Source organism: Ochotona princeps, chromosome 10 (assembly GCF_030435755.1).
Source record: "Ochotona princeps isolate mOchPri1 chromosome 10, mOchPri1.hap1, whole genome shotgun sequence".
Lineage (NCBI taxonomy): Eukaryota > Metazoa > Chordata > Mammalia > Lagomorpha > Ochotonidae > Ochotona > Ochotona princeps.
In genome coordinates, this window is record NC_080841.1 from 30,872,911 (window position 1) to 30,891,939 (window position 19,029).

The 19,029-nt window shown below is 40.5% G+C and overlaps 1 protein-coding gene across 3 annotated transcripts in view; it reads right to left on the reverse strand.

Annotated features, from left to right (window-relative positions):
- Positions 1-5,144: 5,144 nt before the first annotated feature.
- WDR26 (WD repeat domain 26) overlaps positions 5,145-19,029 on the reverse strand; it is a 43,068-nt gene continuing 29,183 nt past the window's right edge. For all 3 annotated transcript variants that reach the window (XM_004578607.4, XM_004578608.4, XM_058669226.1), the window contains 6 exons: positions 18,043-18,162; positions 15,071-15,216; positions 14,435-14,513; positions 14,169-14,298; positions 10,623-10,808; positions 5,145-5,863 (listed from right to left, as the gene is read on the reverse strand). In XM_004578607.4, the coding sequence (XP_004578664.2) occupies positions 5,838-5,863; positions 10,623-10,808; positions 14,169-14,298; positions 14,435-14,513; positions 15,071-15,216; positions 18,043-18,162 (687 nt within the window). In that variant the 3' untranslated portion in view covers positions 5,145-5,837. The remainder of the gene's footprint in view (positions 5,864-10,622; positions 10,809-14,168; positions 14,299-14,434; positions 14,514-15,070; positions 15,217-18,042; positions 18,163-19,029) is intronic.

Genomic DNA, 19,029 nt, shown 5'->3' on the forward strand with positions numbered 1-19,029 from the left:
TTACATTTCATTTTTGTAAAAGGCAAAAGTGCATTTATGTGTGTTTATATGTACTTGTATATACAAAGGAAAATGTTTCAAAGGATATACTTTAACTTGTTCATAGTGATAACCTCTGGGGAATGGGATTAGAGGGAAGGGGATTTATGTGGCTGTCTGTATACTGGGTGGGATATTGTGCTTTTATTTCTGTATTTGAATTTTAAATAAATGTGTTAAAAAAAGATTTATTTATTTTTATTACAAAATCAGAAATAGAGAGAGGAGGAGAGATAGAGAAGATCTTCCGTCCAACGAGTCACTCCCCAAGTGGCTACAACGGCCAGTGCTGTGCTGATCAGAAGCCAGGAGCCAGGAACCTCCTCCGGGTCTCCCACGTGGGTGCAGGATCCCAAAGCATTTGGGCCATCCTAGACTGCTTTCCCAGGCCACAAGCAGGGAGCTGGATGGGAAGCGGGGCTGCCAGGATAAGAACCGGAGCCCTTATGGGATCCTGGTGTGTTCAAGGTGAGGACTTTAGCTGCTAGGCCACGCCGCCGGGCCCCTGGTTCAAGTTCTGACTGCTCAATTTCCCATTCAGCTCCCTTGGGACCCTGTACCCATGTGGGAGACCTGGAAAAAGCTCCTGGTTCCCGATTTTGAATCGGTTCAGCTCTGGACATTGTGGCCACGTGGGGAGTGAACCAGTGGATGGAAGATCTCTCTTCTCTGTACACCTGCCTTTCCAATAGAAATAAATCTTTTTTTTTTTTTTTGGCAGAGAGAGATACTAGCTTTTATTGCTGCGTAACAACTTATCCCAACACTTAGTAGCTTAGACCAACACACAGGGAGCCCAGCGGTTCTGCTCTCGATCCAGCTGCCTGCTAATGCGTCTAGGAAAGAAGCAGGGGTGGCCCATATCCCTGGGCCTCTGCACCCACACGGGAGACCCTGAAGAAGCCCTGACCCCATGCTTTTGGCTGGGCTGGCCTAGCTCCAACTAGGGAGTGAACTAGTGGATGGAAGAGCTCTCTGCCTCTCCCTCTGTGCCTCTCTGTAACGGTGACATTCAAAGAAATAAAATAAATTTTATTATTTTTAAAATTTATTTTTACTGGAAAGGCAGATAAAAATAAATCTTAAACCAAGCAATTTATCCATGATGGCAAACCGAGCAAACTTGAACACTGCTTCTTTGACAACATTAGCAAAGTCCAGGTAAAGAAATCAAAGTGAGAATCAGCCCACCAGGGTTAGGTAAAGGCAGCATTTTTTAATAAACACTCAGGTTAATGGATATCAGGAGAGACAGCACATCAACAACTTATTCTATTTATTGGATTGAAGAAAGGAAATACAAATGACTGGTTGAATGCTGTGCGCTGACATGGAAAAGGTGTATTAAAAAAAAAAAATCCCAGTAAAGGAAATCAAAGTTACTGTTTCAATTAGATTTAAGATGTTTCATATTCTACATGTTTATAAAATGAAAGGCAACAAAGGATGTTCTGTAGATAATTGAACAAGTGAAAATAAATATCAGACACTTGAAACTTTTATACTTTAATAATAAAGAAATTTAAATGACTAAATATAATCTGAGAGGCAGTTAAGAAACAAAACAACCCCAAAATTTAAGAACACAATCCTTTAAAACATTTAATCAGTCCATAGCAATTTGTTATTATATACCAAAAAAAGTCTAAATGTTAACTAGTTCCACCACAATACCATGTAAGTTGACAATTTAGAAATCTTGAGATCAACACTTCAGTTCTTTTCTTGATCTCTACAGCTTGGTTTGTAAGCACATCCTTGCTTTTGTGGTCCTATTTCCCTCACCACACACACACACACACACACACACACACATTTTCAAAGAGCCAGCAAGATTTTTTCCTTCTGTGCCTAAAAGTGTTATGAACAGTTTTAGTACATTGACTCTGCTAATGAAAAATGTTTTAAGATAGGGACACAATTTGAATCTTATAAAAATATATCAGTTTTAAGCAAGCCAACGCAGGGAGGGCACTCTATATGTGCACAAGACTTTAAGTAAAATCTAGAAAGTTGTTTTCAGGACTTTATATGAATTAAGTATGCACTTCCCACACACATACCACCCATTTTTATAGTTAGGTTTTACTAATTTATCCAGGCTATCTGGATTAAGTAGACAGGGGATGGGTGTTTTTGATATTTGCTTTTGTAACTATGGGGTGGCTACTGTAACAATAGCTCAATAACACTAAGAAATTTTAATTGTTAGCCCTGTTTTTTGAAAATGTCTAATAAATGTAAATGTAAATTCACTTTTTAAAGTTAGCAGTTTCTATCCAATCAGATACGGTTTCGGAAATGGAAGTAATGTTCTGGAGGGCAACCAAAAGAGCTATTAAAATCGAGGTGAGAAACTACATCATAGTATTTAAACATCTTAGAGAGGGGACAAAAAGGATATTAAGAAAAATGTCTTCTTTCCTCCCCACTCAAAAGCAGCCATTCTTCTGCTGTGAAAGAAACTGACATGAATACTTTCCCTTTCAAGAGATGTAGGATATATTTACCCACTGTGAGGCAGAGGTGATAAGGTCAGTTCTTGTCTGCAGGAAACAACATCCTAAAAGAGAAAATTTCAACATGGGGAGGGGGAGGGAAGGGTTTTCTATTAATGTCATGGATGCCACTCCAGAGGCAGAACATGTCTAATAATAAAATTCACATCATTACTCACTTGTGTTTTTTTCAGATTAAAAAAATATTGGACTCTTCCTTTTAGCTAGGAGGTTATTTTGATTAAAGTTAGGGACTCCCTTTCTGTTCTCCCACCCAAAAAAAATGGGCTAATTTTAAGGACATTTGTAAATAGTTTCCTGTATTTAAACTACTTACCTGGTTTTATATAACATGGCGTGATCAGTTAAGAGCAGAAAAAAAAAAGCAACTAGTATGAATAGAATAAAATGTAAAAATCAAAACTAAGGTTTTCTCATTCCTCCCAACTAACAGCCACTCTGAATCTTTATTAACACCCATACACCAATCTCAGTGATACCCGAGCCAACATTTAACCACTGATAACCAACAACTTGTGGGAAAGACATTTAATTTCATACTTGCCCTAACCCTTAGTACATAACAAAAACACTTTTAAGCACATGGAAAATGAGCCTACTAACCTGATTTTTGGAGCCCAAATTCTCCACTATTTCGATTCTATGTGCAAAAAGTATTGGTACTTTTCATTCTCTGCATGTTAGTAACTTGTGGCTGGCTCGCAGTATTCTCAGACCTCAGCTATTTGTCTATCACACTACCAGAAATCAGAATACCCCGCCATCAGATTCTCAACCACAAACCCTAGTTTCCTCACGATTCATTTCCCCTTTCCAGCACAGTCACTGCATGGCAAATGTATGAAATAGACATGTACAGCAACTTGGCACAGCCAAGTACCAGTGTTATGTTGGAAGCTGCCAGTTAAGACAAATCCGGGAAACAAACTCACCTAGCTGCTACAGAATCCTTTGCATAGTTATTGCTGTTTTCACAGGAGCTATGTTCTTGTAAAATGTACCTCACCATTATTCCACTTTTTAAAAGTGTTTCCAACTGTACTTCAAGAAGCACTCTGAAAACTCAGCTCTAGGAGGCTGGGTTGAAGTGGTAGAATCTGAGTGCCAAATTGCCCCTGAATGGATACAAACGTTACGGCTGTACCATGGCCCACTATAACCAGGTGTGTAAACTGCGGTGGAGTTTCTAGGCCAACCTTCTGTTGTAAGTGATGGTACTGTAGAGACTGGGGTGTATCATCGGCTTCAAGGCATGAATGAACCACACCTCAATATGGTTTAATGGTACTGAGGTAAAGAGAAGTTGCCACTTAATTATAAATTATAGACAGTTACCAATGAAGATTTTTTTATTCAAGCTTAAAGTAAAAAGTAACTTAAGAAAAATGAAGTACCAGATAAACGGTAACATTTTTTTTTCTTTAAACCTTAGAAGTATCAAAACAGGAATTCCTTGATTCTCTAAGTGGTGGTCTCTGCAAAATGGAGCTTAAAGAAACCGTATTATACACCGATTTGATAAAATAATCTGCCAATCTCGATCTGTAATTTTCTCCTACTATGGGTTTTTGGGAGAATACATGCTATTTTAAGGCCAAATGTGTTTATCCTTCTTCTCCCCTTCCCTGATTGCCCACCCTCCTTTTTTTTCTGTTAATATTTCCTCCCCTTTCAAAGCGGAGAGCTGTTGACATCCAAACCTCCCATTTCTGTATGGATCGCCAACGAGTCTAGTCACAGTAACAACATGTTATAGACTTGGCCAGGTGAAAAGGAAACAGTAAGAAATTTTTCTTCATTAGAACCTGATTTTGGGGCATCCCCAACCCTTTCTGCCAACATAACAGCTGTGGTACCTCCCAGCCCCGTCCTCTACTGAAAAGGGGACGGAATTTCAAGGCAGACAAAGGAGGTGGTACTCAGCTGGAATGGGATCTCAATACAATGCAAACATCAGGCTGTGGGCTCCCATGAAGTTAAATTATTGAAAACTAAAAGTGCTTTTCCTTAAAGGAACCTTTCCTTATACCAAAAAGGGAGGGCAGAGGGAGAGAGTATCCACAGCACCAGTTTAGAACGAGGTTCTGTATGGCAATATCAAAAAACTGCGAAGGAATATTCTTAACATCTATGTTTTCCTATCGCAAATTAAGAGAAATGAGTATGAGGTTTGAATCTCAGTTTAAGTATGTTTGGAACCTGCTAAATCTTCTAACAATTTCAGTTATATTATAAACTTCCAAACTGATTACATCTACACTTGCTAGATTACACCAAAATGACCTTCCAAGCTGAGGACAACTTGGAGTAAGTTTTGTTAAAAACCTAAACTCACTACTGATCTCTCATGTTGGCATATTTTTCTTTTTAAATCTTGAATTTCTTGAAGTTGGTGTACTGATGTTCTTTCAGGAATGAAGCAAAAGGGGGAAGCCGCCAAAGTGTTAGTTTCCTGTGCAGTGTCCCTCCCTCCATGCACTGTTTCATGTGTCTCATGTGGTATCAGTCACACTGCGCATCTAAGTCACACAGGAAAATGTTTAAGCTGGTTTAGATTCCAAATGTATACAAATGAAGTCACTTTAATCCTATAAATACTTCTTAATTTATTTTTAAAAAATTGTGCTGTTAACCCTTTTTACGGGGCAACAAGCTATGTGAAAAGTACAAAACTTTTTGTCAAATGTGATATTGAGAGTGCTTTTGACATAGTTCACTGGTTATCTTCTGGATCAGTATATACTGCGCAACGGGCAAGGCTAGAATCCATGAACCAAGCTGCAAAGATCTCAAGCTAAATAAGGCGGAAAGATTTGGAGAAACAAAAGGAAATTCTTTCCTATCCAATGTATACTCTTCAGACTAATGCACTCTTCCTATCAAGCCTTCTAAACTGTTAAATAAAGTTTTCCAAACAAGCATTTAAACTTCATTACACAGAAGAGCAACAAGAATGGTATCCTGCCAGACAAAAGGCAGGAGGGAAAAAAAATATATATACTGAGTTCAATGGGTAAGCCTGGATGTAGCACAGTTCTTCACAACCGACGGGGGATAATTCAACATGGTGTCCAACAACGTTCTAATGAGGCGCTTCATCAACTGGTTACTAGGAAGCAAGGTGTAAATGTTTGGCCCCAATCGGGCTTCAGAAATGGTTCTTTTTTCATGACGAGCATGTCTGTCCAGCTATCAATCATGTCTGTTTGCACCAAATCCCAAGCCATTAAAATACGACTAATTTTAAGTTAACAGAAGTCGTCTGCTCCAAATTCGCCATCAACTATCCATGCTACTGCATTCCTCTGAATGAAGATGAAACGCACATATATAGGACAGAAAGAGAAGAAGGGGGGAGAGAGAAAAGTCACCAGTTAGAAAATTTCAAAATTAGACTCATATTACAAAACAAAGTGGCATTAAAATACAATCAATTCAGAACAAATTTTTCTTTCATAACATAGCCATTAAACAATGTATCAGTCACTTCTTAGGCTAAGTGAACAATCACGTTAAGAGTCTCATCCTTAAATTAAGCTTAAAGTAAGTAATGCCAAATAGAGAAATATTTCTCCCTTTTGGGTACTTATGGTATTAATAGTTTTACTGAGACATATTTTGCATATTACATAATACATCCATGTAAAACACAAAATAGTTTGTAGCACTGTACAACTATTAACAATGAATTTTAAAACATCTTAATCATCTATTAGTATACACACAAATCCTTTTTAAAAAAAGATTTATTTATTTTTATTACAAAGAAAGATATACAGAGAGGAGGAGAGAGAGAGGAAGATCTTCCATCTGATGATTCACTCTCTAAGTGACCACAACGGCCAGTGCTGTGCCGATCCAAAGCCAGGAGCCAGGAATCTCCTCCAGGTCTCCCACACAGGTGCAAGGTCCCAAGGCTTTGGGCCATCCTCAACTGCTTTCCCAGGCCACAAGCAGGGAGTTGGTTGGGAAGTAGAGCTGCCGGGAAAAGAACTGGATGCCCATATGGGATCCCGGGCATTCAATGCGAGGACTTCAGCCGCTAGGCCACGCTGCTGGGCCCTACACACAAATCCTAACCCCAGTTCTAGAAAGCAGTCTATTTTCAAGCTATGGGCTTTCCTACCTAAGGCCTTTTCTTTATAATTAGAATTACAACATGGGGTCTTTTGCATCTGCTTGAAGCATGCTCTTTTCCAGGAAAACCCATGCTATCAGTTTTTTATCCTATTCTACTGAAAAGCACTTAGCATCAAATAGCTTTGCAGCTCTAAAAAATTTAGATTGGCTCAGCTTTGGCCGTTGTGGCCACTTTGGGAGTGACTCAGTGGATGGAAGATCTTACCTCTCTGTCTCTCCTTCCCTCTACAAATCTGACTTTCCAATAAAAATTAAAAAGCAAAAACAAAATCCTACAATAGAAAAAAAATGAGTTTGTTAATCCTACTACTATAATAAATGTCAGCAAATTCTTTTATTTATTTACTTTTTAAAGATTTATTTATTTTCACTGCAAAGTCAGATATGCAGAGAGGAGGAGAGACAGAGAGGAAGATCTTCCGACCCATGATTCACTCCCCAAGTGACTGCAATGGCTGGAGCTGAGCCTATCAGAAGCCAGGAGCCAGGAACCTCTTCTGGGTCTCCCATGTGGGTGCAAGATTCCAAGGCTGTGGGCCATCCTCGACTGCTTTCCCAGGCCACAAGCAGGGAGCTGAATGGAAAGTGGAGCTGCCAGGATTAGAACCGGAGCCCAAATGGACTCCCTGCGTGTACAACAAGGACTCAAGCCAACACTGCGCCGGGCTTGAGCTAAGCAAATTCTTACTTGCAAGAGCTATCAAGAGAAACATTTTATTTATAGTATCTTATTTTGTCACAGCTTTTAAAATGCCATTTTCCTTCCCTCAACTACATTTTTCAAAGGTTACATTTCAAACAGGTATTATATTTTAGTCAAAAACAAAAAAGTGATTTGGAAAGAAACAATAATTTGAGAAGTGAAAGGGGGATTCTAAAAGAGCTGTACAAAGGCATATGACTAAATATGTGATTCCATGGAAACTTTTCTGTTTAGTGACCACAATGGCTGGAGCTCTGAGCCAATCCAAAGCAAGGAGCTCCTTCTAGGTTTCCTACATCAGTGCAGGGTACCAAGGCTTTGGGTTGCCTTCCACTGCTCTCCCAGGCCAGAAGCAGGGAACTGGATGGAAAATGGGGCTACTGGGATTAGAACCGGCGCCCATATGGGATCGTGGTGTTTGTAAGGTGAAGAACAGCCAATTGAGCCACTGCCCATGGCTGGAAATTCATTCATTCATTCATTCATTCTTTCAAGTAATAAATTCATTTTATTTTTGATGATGGTTACATAATTGAGAGGGGTGCATTTCTATCAGGTAAAAATGAAAACCCCTTAGGGGCTCTTGCCCATGTTGCCAAAGCGCAATGCAAGGTTGTTGAATGGCATAGTGCCCACAAAAGCTGGAGCTGGACCGATCTGAAGCTGGGAGCCAAGAGCCTCCTTTGCGTGGGTGAAGGGTCCCAAGGCTTTGGGCCGTCCTCAACTGCTTTCCCAGGCCACACGCAGGGAGCTGGATGTGAAGTGGGGCCGCTTGGATTAGAACTGGCGCCCATATGGGATCCTGATGCGTTCAAGGCGAGGACTTTAGCCGCTAGGTCACCTCACTAGACCTGGATCCAGATCTTATAACTGAGTTAAAATGTACTTGCTCACAAAAGAGAGTATCCATATTGATTAGCACACTAAACTGCAGTGTGCCTCATTCTCCTATACTGGAGGCACAAACACATTCTCTTGTGGAGTACATCTGCAACTTCTGACCTAGTATTTTTATACTTCTTCAAATTAGATCATGTGAAGAAATAGCTTCCAAATTATTAACAGAATTAGAAAAGCACAAATCGGGCCCAGTGCGATATCATAGTGGTTAAGGTCCTCGCCTTGCACGCAGTGGGTTCCCATATGGGCACTGGTTCTAATCCCGGCGGCCCTGCTTCCCATCCAGCTCCCTGCTTGTGGCCTGGGAAAGCAGTTGAGGATGGCCCAAAGCCTGGGGATCCTGCACCTGTGTGGGAGACCTGGAAGAGGCTCCCTACTCCTGGCTTCTGATCGGCTCAGCTCCAGCCATTGTGGTCACTTGGGGAGTGAATCATCGGATTGAAGATCTTCCTCTCTGTCTCTCTTCCTCTTTGTATATCCGCCTTAAAAATAAATAAATCTTAAAAAAAAAAAAAAAAAGAAAAAAGAAATAAAGAAAAGCACAAATCATCATAGCTAGAGAGGCTTAAGCCTACAATATCAATGTGGTCATCCCATCTGTTTCAGCTCCTGCAGATGTGTCTGTGAAAGCAACAAATGATAGATGGCCCATGTGCCTTGAGTCACCCTAGTCTTTGCCTGGATTAATCCCATTTGGGGTGAACCAGCAGATGGAAAAATCAATCTCTTGGAGCCTGGCATGGTGGCCTAGTGGCTAAAGTCTTCTCCTTGCACGCCCTGGGATCCCATATGGGCAATGATCCTTATCCAGGCGGCCCTGCTTCCCACTCAGCTCCCTGCCTGTGGCTTGGAAAGCAGTCAAGGACGCCCCAAAGCCTTGAGATCCTGCACCCATGTGGGAGACCCAGAAAAGGCTCTGGGATCCTGGCTTGTGATTGGTTCAGCTCTGGCTGCTGCTGCCATTTGGAGTGAATCGGCGGACAGAAGATCTTTCTGTCTCTCCTCCTTTCTATATATGACTTTCCAATAAAAATAAACAAACAAAAAACTCTTACAGAATTGGCCTTAGAGCCTAAAGGCAACACGAAGAATTAGTGAAGACCTCAGCTTTGTCTGCTACACAGTGGGGACCACAGGAGCTGGCTGAGTAGCTGAAAGCACATCCCATGGCCATGGGCTCTGTGTTATGTTTCAAGAGTTTTCCTCTCCGCTCAAGCTGCACATCCTCATAGCCTAGCCTGCCAGCAAGATCTGATGAAGCCATGGGCAGGGGCACCGTGACAAAAAGGTAAGAGTTGAGGAGAATTCTCTTTTCAAACCATTCATGCTATTCTGAAAGCAAGCCACTGCAACTCCTACACAGAGAATCACTTAACCATGGATGGTTAGTCATCTTTCTTACTAAAACATCTGTGAGACACTTAACAACAACAACAAAAAAAACAAAAGCAAAACAAACAAGCAAACAAAACGTTTCTAGGTAAATTCTTTTGCTCTAAGCCAAATAAAACATTTTACTAGCTATTTAGAAAAGAGAGATAAGTCATTAACATAAAATTTCTTACTACCTCTTCTCTCTAGCATGGATATCACATTCTACTGAATTTTTGTCCTTAAATTATGTCCTTTGTCTTACTTTGGGCTTTTGTAATTTCTAAGAATCTCAAACCTGTTGAAAACACTTCTCAGATCTAGAAGACCTGGCAGAACCCAACAAGCCGCTGGCTCCTGCCAGGCTTAGTTATCTTACCTGTGAGAACGAGGATAAAACTAATTCTGAGGACTAGGAATATTTTAAGCAAGAGTCCATAAAAGGAGTCCATCACATAATTAATATGGCAAATTTTAGTTTTAGCTCCTTTCTCTATCAATCAAGTGTGACTAAAGTTAGTACACTCACATTAAAATACCTCTTTTTCAACTGTGAAATGCCTAATCACAGGCATTACAACCCTGCAGATGTGTTCCCAGGGTATGCTGGCTAGTTCCCATGTATATTAAATGCATTCATTGAGTGCAGTATTACAACAGGCAGGATAAGGAAGTGGTATTTTCAATAACATCTTATAAATGCACTATATGGTCGTTAATGATGTGGTACTTTTCATTTTATTCTCTCTTGCACCACCTTGCTTCCACACAAAAACAATACTTTCAGATCTTACATTAAATCTCGTTTCTAGAGTCAGACAGTGTAAAATCTAAAAATGGGAGAAAAATAATTGATATCCTATACTCTAAATTACTATCTGAAAATGTTGCAACTTCATAGCAAGCCGAGTAATATTTTACTTGGGAAACACAGAGCACAGCAGTCTTACCTTCAATATTCTGGTGGTCTAGGAAAGGTGCTGGTCCCCATATTCTAACAGTGCCGTCATCTGAGGCGCTGGCCATCATGGATGGAATCTGTGGGTTCCAGCTCACACAGTTTACTGTACGCGTGTGTCCTGTCAGCTCCGCAATAGGCAGTTCACTACGTTTGTGCCAGATGTAAACCTTGTGATCTAAACAGCAATTCAGAGGAAAGTCAGGAAGCTGTTTTATATTAAGAAAACCATCATCTTAAATGTATCACTTACTATATACAGATCATTAGTTATTACTACAAAGGGAAAATGAGAACAATATTAAATTTTAACAAATTAGCTTATGGAAAGCCATTTGAATGAACTTTTTAAAAAAATATTCAGGTCTTACCACCAAAAATTTTTATCTATGCTATTTTGTCAATACATACATGAATAATAAATAATTACAACCCAAGATCTTTGAAGGTAAACAAATCCATTATGCAGATGATAAATTCTAAGGAAATTCAAGGCTGACAAAAAAGTAGCCTAATAAAAAAAAAAAAAAAAAGCAACAGGGCCCGGCAGCGTGGCCTAGCAACTTAAGGCTTCCTCGCCTTGAACACCCCACAATCCCATATGGGCGCCGGTTCTAATCCCGGCACCTCCACTTCCCATCCAGCTCCCTGCTTGTGGCCTGGGAAAGCAGTTGAGGATGGCCCAGAGCATTGGGACCCTGCACCCGCGTGGGAGACCCGGAAGAGGTTCCTGGTTCCCGGCTTCGGATCGGCGCACATCGGCCGTTGCGGCTCACTTGGGGAGTGAATAATCGGACGGAAGATCTTTCTCTCTGTCTCTCCTCCTCTCTGTATATCTGACTTTGTAATAAAATAAATAAATCTTTAAAAAAAAAAAAGCAACAACACAGCTAAACTTTTATTGGATGCTTACAAGCTAGGAGGCAACAAGTACTTTCCTTATCAGCTAGTAGACAGGGAAGCTGACATTGAAATACAGGCAGCCCTGCTCAACAGCTTACTAGCAAATCTAGACAGTCTCACATTTGCACCAAAAGATGGCCTTAGAGTAGTACCATTCATAATCTTTTGAAGTGAAAAACTCAAAATCCCCTACAGACTTGTTTATTATAAACTAATCTCAAAAACTCCAACCAAAGTATCCAAAGCAATGGCTCAGAGGACTCAGGGGAGTCTTTGGAACAAGACTTCCCAACATCAGTGTCTTCTTTTAAATTAGGGTAGATATATTCATTCTTTGCAGCCTCTTCATCCAAATGTGAAAATCCAGACAGATCAAACAGCTGTGAAAGCTCAACTAAGTACAGGAGAAGGTTGTGAAGCATCAGGTTGGATCCCAGGGTACTCTAGAAAGCTGTGAGCAGGTCCTCAATACCGCCAACCCTCAGACGTGTGCTGGACACACCCTAGGAGACTCTGGACAATGCATCCTGGTTCCAAAACTTATGTAATAAAAGGGACAAGGAGCTAACTGAAGAAATAACTTTATGCTTCCTAGAAAACATTTGTTGTTAATTTCTGGAAAACAATTTTTTTCTTGCATAGAATGAAAAAAAAAAAAAAAAAAAAAAAGAGCCTGAACTAAAGAAATCTATAGACTAGACATTAAATGTGAGTGAACTGAATATGCCTATATTTCAAGGAAAATGTCAGAAGGATGTTTGCTGAAGCAGCAACAAAAATATGATTTAAAGCAGTCACGGTTAGAATGATATGCTTGATGATCAAGCTCTGCTGGCTGTGCATTTCGGAACAATACATACAGACTTTGCAATTTTCCTATCCATTGCCAGCACAATGAGAAAGTCTGCAATGCTACAATATTTTAGGGAAAGTTTTCAAAGTTGCTCTACTTTGTGGAAAGTTCTTGAAATATATTTCTTGCAAATAAATTGCAAATGCATTAATGTGGCCATCTTGGGACAGGGAGTCAGCACATCTTACGGTGTTCTAGCATTTTTAGAACCATCCTACAACACCTGAGTGAGCCTCAGAAAAAAATAATCTCTAATTCATACCTCATTTTGGTTTTAAGGCCTATGTAGAATATCTCAGATTTACTTCTTGGTTTGGCCTTAAGAGTAAAGGTGTGGTACCAAGAGGAATAATGGTAGCCACATTTTTTTTAAAGAACCATGGGACATTCTGAGTGTAACTCAGAGGGAAAATACCCACCAGCAGCAGACTGAACAGAGCATGGGGAGAGAGTTCTTAGAACTAGGAGGAACCAAAATGCAAGTACAAGACTTTACACACAGACCAGGGAAAAAGTCACTTGGGAACCAGTGAGGAAGCTTGGAGACAAGAACAAACAGGAAAAAAGCACTGGTTGGAAAGGAGTTGAATCCACAGTGAATCACTCTTCTCTCCTCCCAACAATTTTGTCTGCCATACTTTTTTTCTTTTTTGAGGAAAGAGAATATACAAATTCCTATGTTTGATGTTAAAATAAAATTGCTAAATCTCTTTGGTACCAATTTTAAATAAACTTCATTCTTAAAGGAAAAACACTTTATGATCCTCTTAGTCATTGAGATGATTTTTTTTTTTTAATCAGGTAGAGACAGGAAACAATTACTTATTTTTCTTAAAAGATTCTAGCTTCCTGCTAATGCAGGCCCTTGGAGGCTTACTAACGACTCAGCTAATTGAACTCCTGCTATCCACTAAACAGACAGCGACTAAAATACTGATTTCCACGGGCAGGCATGGCAGAATAAGTGAAACCACAGCTCGGGCTATCCATGTCCTGGACTGGAATGTCTCTGAGTGTCAGGGTTACTCTGCTTCGGATCCAGGTTCTTACTAATGTGCCTGGTTGGGCAGCAGATGCAGGCCCAGGTGCTGGGCTTCCTGTCACCAACGTGGGAGAGCTACTTGGAGTTCTTGGTTCCAGGTTTCAACCTGATCCATCCAGCCCCAACTTCTGAAGGGATTTGCAGAGTGAATGGCAGATGAACAATCTCAGCCTCTACCTTTCTCGACACCCACACTGTCACCCTTTCAAAGAAATAACCCAAAAAACAAAACAAAACAAAAAACACCCCCAAACAGGCTCCCCGGGGAGTTTTACCACTGAGGCTACCTGAGCAATGCATCAGAGGATGGGACCTGATTTCTTCCCTATGTGATAGATTTCAGGGGGTGGTGGTGGTGAAGAAATGGTAGAGAAAAAAATATATAGACACAATTACATCCAAGCTGAGGTAAAACATCCTAACTAAATCTGATTTTTTAAAAAAGTCTATACTAATTCTCAATAACCTCTTAAGCAATATACAAGACATGAAAGCATGATGATCTGACTAGATCTTGATTTGAACCAAGAGTCAAACACATCTTTATGGGATCAGAATACAGAATATAATAATGAGAGCTCAATCCATTTTCTTCCTCCCTGAAAAAGGAGAATGATCAATGTGTTGGATAAATAATGCACAAAATTTTTAATATCTGGAATTATAGAATTTATAAAGATATAATTACCTTAGTTGAGAAAAAAAAATTATAGAACTTTAAACCCAACAATATTATTTACCTTCACTGCCACTGGCGATGAAGTCTTCATTATGGCCTCCAAAACATGAGTGAATTGTATAAAACCCTTGTGTAACACCTTGATACTTTCTTACTAAAACTCTGTCTTGCAAATCCCATAAATGAACTCCCTGCGGGGGAAAAGAGAATATAGGCATATGTTCTGTTTCAAGTCAAATAACTTTAATATGTGTTAATATGAAATCTAAGAAATTAGAATTAAAATTTCTGCTAAGGTAAAATTTTTTGAAAATTGTATTAACATACCTGAGTTGCTACATTTAACAAAGCTAACCGGCCGTTTTTTGAAATAGTGAAAGACATAATAGGATGATCTTCTTGTACTCTGTAAGCAAAAAATAATTCGTCAGAAGCAATAAACAGTTCACAAACTGAAGTGATCAAAAGGGATGGCAAGGGGAGGGTTCACCGTGGGGGAGGGGCATGGGGAGGGGTGGGGGAGACCCCAGAGCCTATGAAACTGTCACATAATGCAAAATAATTAATAATTAATAATAATAAAAAAAGGGATGGCAAGGAGGCACAGTGGATTCACCTGCTGCCTACAATGTCAGTATTCTATATAGCTACCAGTTTGAGTCTTGGTGGTTCCACTTGCAATCCCTCTCCCTGCTAATGTGCCTGGGACAGCAGTAGATGCCCTAAGCACTTGAGAGAGTCCCAGATGAAGGGCTACTGATTGTAAAACACATGCGACAATGGGCAGGAGAGAAGAGGCAGGGGGGAGGGATCACTAAGCCTACAAAGTTGTATAATGGATAATAAAAACAACCAAGCAACAACAAAAAACCACAGTAAAAATGAATGTATCTTTAAAAAACACTACTATACATTCTAGTACATAAATCAGATAATTGTTGTATAACGAAAACAAATAATTACATGTTCCTATCTGTAAGGTCCTCAAAGTTGTATCCTCGAATTCGCTGGTGCGTATCTGATGCCAGAACAGTCTTCCCGTCACTCAAGCACCAAAGGCATTGCACTCTCACTCCTTCCCAGGAGTCGAGGAGATTACCATCTAAATCCTGAGCAAGAAGACACTGTTAACTTCAAAATGCACAGGGTTCAGAAAGCCCAAAACACAAAGAACCTTTTTTTTTAAAAAAAGATTTATTTATTTTTATTGGAAAGGCAGATATACAGAGAGGAGGAGAGATACAGAAGATGACCTTCCGTCTGACGATTCACTGCCTAGGTGGCCGCAACAGCTAGAACTAAGCCAATCTGAAGCTAGGAGACAGGAGCTTCTTTCTGGTCTACCACACGGGTGCAGGGTCCCAGGGTTTTAGGCCATCCGTAACTACTTTCCCAGGCCACAGGCAGGGAGCTGGGTGGGAAGCGGGGCTGTGGGATTAGAACTGGCGCCCATATGGGATCTCGGTGCATTAGAGGTGAGGACTTTAGCCGCTACGCTATCGTGCCGGGCCCACAAAGATTTTTTTTTAAAAACAAACCACCCTGGAACATAATTGTTCCATAAGTATTCTTAACTGTAAGAATTTGAATTTAGGTCCAGTTGTATTAAAAGCTCTCTTCTCCCTTCACTAGATGATCATGTGTAAGTAAGGCAATCATAAAGAAATAATCCTTAAGTTCTATGTAAAGTTTCATTTTTATTAGAAAATAACTGAAACATTCCTTATTCTTGGGCTCCCCAACTATGGACTGAAACGTATTCAAGGAGAAAAGAGCCATGTATGGACTTAGGTTCTTACACTCACTATCTCAAAGCACTGAGCGGGATCACCATTCCCAGTTCACAGATTAGAGAACGGTGAAGTTCTACATCCAGAAAGCCAAAAACTGCACAGGGCAGGAAATGAGCAGAAATACACATGGTCATGTTGTTTCCACAGGATTCAGAATTTTAGAACTAACAGCCAGGGCTGGTGTGGTGGTATAACAAGCTTATCATGTGCTGGCGGTGCCAGGATCCCATCTGTGTGCTGGCTAGTATTCTAGCTGCTCCACTTTCACTCCAGCTTCCCCCAAACTCCCCCAGGACAGAGGAGGCTGGCCCAAGGCCTTGGCCTACTGCACGGATGTGGGAGACCCAAAGAAGTTCCTAGCTTTGAATCAACCCAGCTCCAGCTGTTGCAGCCACCTGGGGAGCGAAACAGTGCATGAAGATTTCTCTTTCTGTCTCTCCCTCTGAGACTCTGTAACTCTTTCAAATAAAATAAACAGATCTTAAAAACACAAACTATGTTTCCATGGTAAGACACTGAATTCCATGAGTTTCAAACAAGGTTAACAAAACTGGTGATTCATAATGATTACATTAGAAATCCCTATAGTAAATTATCTTTAAGCTACATAAAATGATTATCACTCATCTGGAAGGGCCTCTTAGACCCCCGAAGCAAAGATATAGGACACAGAATGTACACAGGATAGTAAAGATGACATGCCTATAGCACAGCCTTCCTGGACCTGACAATTCTTAGCCATTACTTATTTTTAGCATTCAAACCATTCAAAACAAAAACAGCAGCTACTAATCAAAATAAAACTCAAACACTGAAAAGCTCTCCGGAAGCAATTATCACTGCCTTTCATATTTTTTAGTTTTTTTTTTTTTTTTAATAATTGGAAAGTCAGATACACAGAAAGGAGGAGAGATGGAGAGGAAGATCTTCTATCTGTAGAGATTCACTCTCTAAGCGGCTATAAAGGCTGGAGCTGTGCTGATCCGAAGCCAGGATTCTGAAGCCTTGGGATTCCAGCGTGTCCAAAACAAGGACTTTATCTGCTAGGCTACAGTGGCAGGCCCAGTTATCACTACTTCTATTCTTCAGTTATTTAAGGCTGTTTGCTCGAGAAATTTAGCATCCTTTGGGTTACAAAAATGCAAAAAAATATCCACCAGAACTAAACACTTTTTTTGCATTCCCTATGAATTAGAATATTCAAAAGACTAAAACAAATTGTTTTCTCAACGCAAGGCCTATACTGTGTATAAACATTTGCAATGATACTTTTCTTTTAAATGAAAGAAACAGGGCCCGGTGGTGTGGCCTAGCAGCTAAAGTCCTCGCCTTGAAAGCCCCACGATCCCATATGGGTGCTGATTCTAATCCCGGCAGCTCCACTTCCCATCCAGCTTCCTGCTTGTGGCCTGGGAAAGCAGTTGAGGATAGCCCAAAGCCTTGGGATCCTGTACCTGCATGGGAGACCCGGAAGAGGTTCCAGGTTGCCGGCTTTGGATTTGCGCAGCACCGGCTGTTGTGGCCATTTGGGGAGTGAAACATCGGACAGAAGATCTTCCTCTCTGTCTCTCCTCATCTCTGTATATCTGACTTTGTAATAAAAATAAATCTTTTTTTTTTTTTAAGATTTTATTATTATTATTGGAAAGCCGGATATACAGAGAGGAGGAGAGACAGAGAGGAAGATCTTCCATCTGATGTTTCACTACCCAAGTGAGCCACAATGGGCCGGTGTGCGCCAATCCGATGCCGGGACCAGGAACCTCTTCCGGGTCTCCCACGCGGGTGCAGGGTCCCAATGCTTTGGGCCGTCCTCGATTGCTTTCCCAGGCCACAAGCAGGGAGCTGGATGGGAAGTGGAGCTGCCGGGATTAGAACCAGCGCCCATATGGGATGTCAGGGCTTTCAAGGCAAGGACTTTAGCCGCTAGGCCATATCGCCGGGCCCAATAAAAATAAATCTTTAAAAAAAAAAAAAAACAGAACACTACACTCAGCAAAACTTATTTAGCAGGATAGCAGAGGAGGTACTGATACAGTGCGTTTTATAAAAATTTCTAGACAAATGATTTTATTAAATAAAACTAACACTTAAATGTGCTTTGGAACAAGCACATACTGGGAAGGGGCAGTGGATACTTACACACTGATAGAACTGGCCTCGCTGGCCTCCAGTCACAAAACGTTTCCCATCTGGGTTCCAAGCTACACTTGTTAAGCTGTCCTCATGAGACTGGCTCATTTTTGTCCTTAATTCTCCCGTCTATAAGGAAATAAAACAATGGATAAGACCTTTTACATAATTCATGAAAGGGCTTATTTAAACGAAAGACAACAAAGAACTAGTAACTCGAATATCCAAATATTTTGGTTAGTTGTTTCCTAATCAGATATATGAACTGTTTCAAGTGGCCTTGCAAAAATGACTACAGCACTCAGATGAGAAATTAAGGACTTAAAAGAAAACCCAGGAGTTGAACAACGCCCAGCACAGGTATCTAAACAGTAGATACTAGAAGGTAGTTTCCAACAAATCCCTCCTGTTAAATGAGCTACAGCCAATGAACATATTAATCTGTCCCAAGCATAATGATAAAGCCTAAGACCACATACCCATTTCTTCTGAGATCCCATATCTCAGCCCAAAGTTTTATCTATATTTTATTCTAAAACTAGATTAATGGGTAATAAAATTATGCCCTTAAGCTAGGTGAAGAGCAGTAGAATTTATGCTAAATTTTCTACCAAAATACAGAATGGGAACCATTGCAGTGCAGCCATTCAACTGCCACCTGGGAGAGCCACATCTTGTTATTCAGAGTGCTGGTTTAAGTTTGCAACTACTCTGCTTCTCCTTCATCCCCTGGGAAGCAGCAGATGGTAGCCAAGCGCTTGTGCACCTGCCTACTCACAGGGGAGACCCAAATTTATAGGTTCTTGGTTTTGGCCCGGCACAGGCCCAGCTGTCATGAGCATCTGGGGAGTACACCAGTGAATCAAAGATTGGTGTGTCTTTCTCTTTCTTTCATATAAATAAATAAATCTAAAAAATGCTACAGAAAGGTACAACATATTAGGGAAATGGGAAAAATAAAATGGGTTTTTTTCTGACATTAACTGTATTTCAGTA